Consider the following 4,231-nt stretch of genomic DNA (forward strand, 5'->3'; position numbering starts at 1 on the left):
GGTATACAGTCACACCTGGTTGCTCAGGGCTTGGTCCCTCTGGGTCTTGAAAATCTCCAAGGACGGAGGACTTCACAATGTCTCGTGGTGAGCAAAGCTTGTTGCAATGTTTGGCTAGCCTCATGGTGAAAATATGAGACCTCCTCTTGCTGTGAGGTAATCCTCAGCCATCCCTTTTCCAGGTCGAATAAGCCCAGCTTCATCAGCTTTTCCTCACAGGGAAAGTGATCCAGCCTCTGATCATCTTCAGGGCCCTTCACTAAACCTGTTGCAGCTTGCCAACACCTTTCCAGTGCTGGGGTTCCCAAAATTGGACAGAGTGCTCTGGATGTGGCCTAACAACCTCCACATAGAGGGGGAGTGCTTTCCCCCACCACCTCCTGGCCACACTCCTGGTTATACAGCCCAGGGCACTGCTCTCCTCTCTAGCTACCAGGGCACACGGCTGCCTCCTGTCCGGCTTCCTGCCCACCAAGTCCTTTCCCACAGAGCTGCTCCCCAGCCTGTGCCCCGGCCAGGGTGAGTGCCCCGCAGGGACAGGAACTGGCACTTGTCCTTGTGGGATCTGCCCAGGTTCCTGTCAATACACCCTCTCCTCCTCCTTGAGCCCTGTCACTAAGGAGAGGCCTGGGAGACCTTATCAGCAGAGCCTGAGGCAAAGAAGGCATGGAGTGCCTCAGCCCCATCTGTGTCTGCAGTTATGCCCCCTCCACCCCAGCACTCAGCAGCCTGTTCCTTGCTCAGCCTTTACTGCAAACTCAGTGGCTGAATGTGAAGTTTTAGCCTGAATTACCACACAGATTCTCCCCTACTGGGATGGGGGAGAGAACTGAGAAGAAGGAAAACTCATGGGCTGAGATGAAGACAGTTTACTACAATCATAAAGGAAAACTACAATAACACCAGAATATAAGGATATTAAAATATAAAAATTGTACAATGTACTTTTTTTTCACCACCCAATGTCCCAATGACCCATACATCCCTTCCTGAGCAGCGATCACGGAAATGAAACTCAGCAGCAAGCAAAGGAGCAAAAGGGAGCCAGCAAGGTAGAGGAAACATTGCGAGTGAATGAGGGAGAAAGGTGGATGCCAGGAAGGCAGATACCTGCCCTGGCCAGTTCCCACTTATATACTGAGCATGACGTTTATGGCATGGAATACTCTCTTTGGCCAGTTTGGGTCAGTTATTCTGTCTGTCTTTCTCCCAGCTTCCTGCATCTGCATGTTAGCGAGACTTGGAAAGCAGGACATTGTCCTTGGTCTCATTCACAAAAACTGGTATCATCAGGGTATTTATCACAATTCTTCACACAAGAAATCCAAAACACACCGGCTACTGAGAGGAAAATTAGCTCCATCTCTGCCGAAACCAGGACACTGCAGCTCTCCATTTTTCTCTTGACATTTCCTGCAGCCCCCATCAGCTCCAGGTGATTGACAGCTTTCCTAAACACGTGCCTGTATGCTGAGGTCACACTTCCAAATTTCTCCTTCATGGCCTGTCCTTGCTTCCTCCTCCTGACTGTTGAGTTGTGACTCCAATCTGTGACCCGTTCCTGAGCCAGCGCAGCCCCACTGCCCAACACACGCCCCCACGGCCCCCCTCATCAGACACTCACAGGACAGGGTGTGTTTGGGGTGGGGAAACTGCTGTCACCAGAGGCCCCATGCCAGACCTCAGTGTCCATCCCCATCAGCCCTCCTCCTTTTGTAGTCCCCCAGTGCCCAGATCCAGCCAAGCCCCAGCCGTGTCCATGCAAGGGCTCACAAACAGCCCTGCTCTAGGGTGGCCAAGGTCTGGGTGAGAAGAGCAGCTGGGCAGGGCTGGCTCTTCCCCCAGCACAGGTGCTGAGAGCAGCAGGAGGATGGAGATGGCCACAGAGCAAAAAGACCCATAAACTGGTGTAAGTGGCCAGTGCTAGAAACATCTGACAAGGGGGGCTGGGGGGTGACAGGTGCCCTGGGGCATCTTCTCAGACTCTCCATGCCACCAAGGGAATGGACCAGCCTCCTCTTTCCTGCATTTGTGTGTCTCAGCTGCCTTCCAGGAGACTGGGCTCTGCACCACACACCCACTGCAGCGTGTCCTCCCCCTGCATGGTCAAACATCTACGTGAACATTGGTGTTGTCCTGTGCTATGTGACAGCTGTGCCCTTGGCTCCTGAATCCCCTCTGCCTGCTGGGGCTGGGCCCCAAGCTCCAGAGGAGATCTGAGAGATGAGAGTAGGGGCAAATGACTACATTCCAGCTGCTTTACGTATGCAATGAGCCCAGTTCCTTATGTACATTGGATTTACCAGAGAGAAAAAAAGAGGTCTCAAGATTAAGAAGAAGTTGTATGAATAATACATTATTACAATTCATATTATCACATGTTTAAAAAAAGTACAAAAAAAAATAGAAGAGCAAAAGACAGACTGGGATTTTACTGCATTCCTGGGAATTATATGTAGATGGTGGGTCATTAATAATGATGGAAGACGATGTATTCATGTAGCTTCCTCAGGGCATCCTTGAGATCCTGGTTCCTCATGCTGTAGATGAGGGGGTTCACTGCTGGAGGCACCATCGAGTACAGAAATGACACTGCCAGGTTCAGAGGTGGGGAGGAGATGGAGGGGGGCTTCAGGTGGGCAAATACAGCAGTGCTGATAAACAGGGAGACCACAGCCAGGTGAGGGAGGCACATGGAAAAGGCTTTGTGCCGACCCTGGTCAGAGGGGATCCTCAGCACAGCCCTCAAGATCTGCGCATAGGACACAACAATGAAGACAAAACAGCCAAATGAAAAACACACACTGACCACAAGTAGCCCAGCTTCTCTGATGTAGGCGTCTGAGCAGGAGAGCTTGAGAATCTGGGGGACTTCACAGAAGAACTGGTCCACAGCATTGCCCTGGCAGAGTGGCAGTGAAAATGTATTGGCAGTGTGCAGCAGGGCATTGAGAAACCCACTGCCCCAGGCAGCTGCTGCCATCTGGACACAAGCTCTGCTGCCCAGGAGGGTCCCGTAGTGCAGGGGTCTGCAGATGGCAATGTAGCGGTCATAGGCCATGATGGTGAGGAGAAAATACTCAGCTGAGATCAAGAAGAGAAATAAAAAGGCCTGTGCAGTGCATCCCAAGTAGGAGATGGCGCTGATGCCCCAGAGGGAATTGGCCATGGATTTGGGAGCAATGGTGGAGATGGACCCCTGGTCAAGCAGTGAGAGGTTGAGGAGGAAGAAGTACATGGGGGTGTGGAGGCGGTGGTCGCAGGCTATGGCAGTGATGATGAGGCCGTTGCCCAGGAGGGCAGCCAGGTAGATGCCCAGGAAGAGCCAGAAGTGCAAGAGCTGCAGCTCCTGTGTGTCTGCAAATGCCAGGAGGAGGAACTCAGTGATGGAGCTGCCGTTGGACATTGGCTTCCTCTCAATATGGGAGTCTGTCAAAGCAGGGGAAAGTAGTGAAGGGTCAGGACTGAGTTAACTAAGAAAAACTGACTCCATTTTTTCAAGGAACCATCATTTCCCAGCCTCTGTCCTTCCAGAAAGACCTTCATGCAGCTCCCTGGCTGAGCCCTGGGTTCTGCTGGCTGAGGGTGCAATGGGGAGCAGAGGGTTCTGCTTGTGGGCTCCTGAGGAGTCAGTGCTGCTGTGCACCAACAGGCAGGTAGGAACCAGCAGTGATCTCTGTTTAAATCCCCTCATGAAATCAATGACATTTCAGCATTGTCCCTCCCAACTCACCCGGCTGCAGAGCAGAGCTGTGGGGGTTGGTTGTGTTTGTTTTACTTTTTGAAGGCAGACAGCCTTGAATTTTCTGTTCTGCTACAAGTGCTACATTGGGAGAGCTGGGCTGCAAACAGGCAGACCCTTAGTGTAGAGTGAGTCCATCAGACTTGATCCCAGCTGCCCTGAGCTTGCACCTCTTTAATCTGGAGGATGATCACACCCCGCTGTTCCCTTGAAAAGAAAATTGGAGACTGCTGAGAGCAGAGGAATCCAGTTTAAAACTCCCCTCCCCAGTAAAACTCCCCTCAGTAAAGATCTGTGAGCTTTCTGATCCCTTGAAGATGGGGTGTCTGGCAAAAAGAGCCAGCTTCATCCCCACCCTCTGGACTGCATTGCCCAGAGACCCACAGGCCAGAAGAGGGCTTGGGCACCTTGCTGCCATGGACACATCTGCACGGCAAGGCCTGCAGGGACAGTGGCTGAGCTGCTGCTGAACCCCCATCCCCAGAGAGC

The 4,231-nt window shown here is 52.3% G+C and overlaps 1 protein-coding gene across 1 annotated transcript; it reads right to left on the reverse strand.

Moving 5' to 3' along the window:
- Nucleotides 1-2,470: 2,470 nt before the first annotated feature.
- Nucleotides 2,471-3,406, reverse strand: LOC147600830 (olfactory receptor 14A16-like). Its single transcript, XM_086746660.1, has one exon. The coding sequence runs from the start codon at nucleotides 3,404-3,406 to the stop codon at nucleotides 2,471-2,473; it is 936 nt and encodes a 311-aa protein (XP_086602786.1).
- Nucleotides 3,407-4,231: the final 825 nt, after the last annotated feature.

Source organism: Chlamydotis macqueenii, chromosome 4, assembly GCF_036417535.1.
Source record: "Chlamydotis macqueenii isolate bChlMac1 chromosome 4, bChlMac1.mat, whole genome shotgun sequence".
Classification (NCBI taxonomy): domain Eukaryota; kingdom Metazoa; phylum Chordata; class Aves; order Otidiformes; family Otididae; genus Chlamydotis; species Chlamydotis macqueenii.

What these genes read in the sequence shown, in the direction of transcription:
- LOC147600830 (XM_086746660.1), bottom strand. Translation starts at nt 3,406, where the DNA reads ATGTCCAACGGCAGCTCCATCACTGAGTTCCTCCTCCTGGCATTTGCA.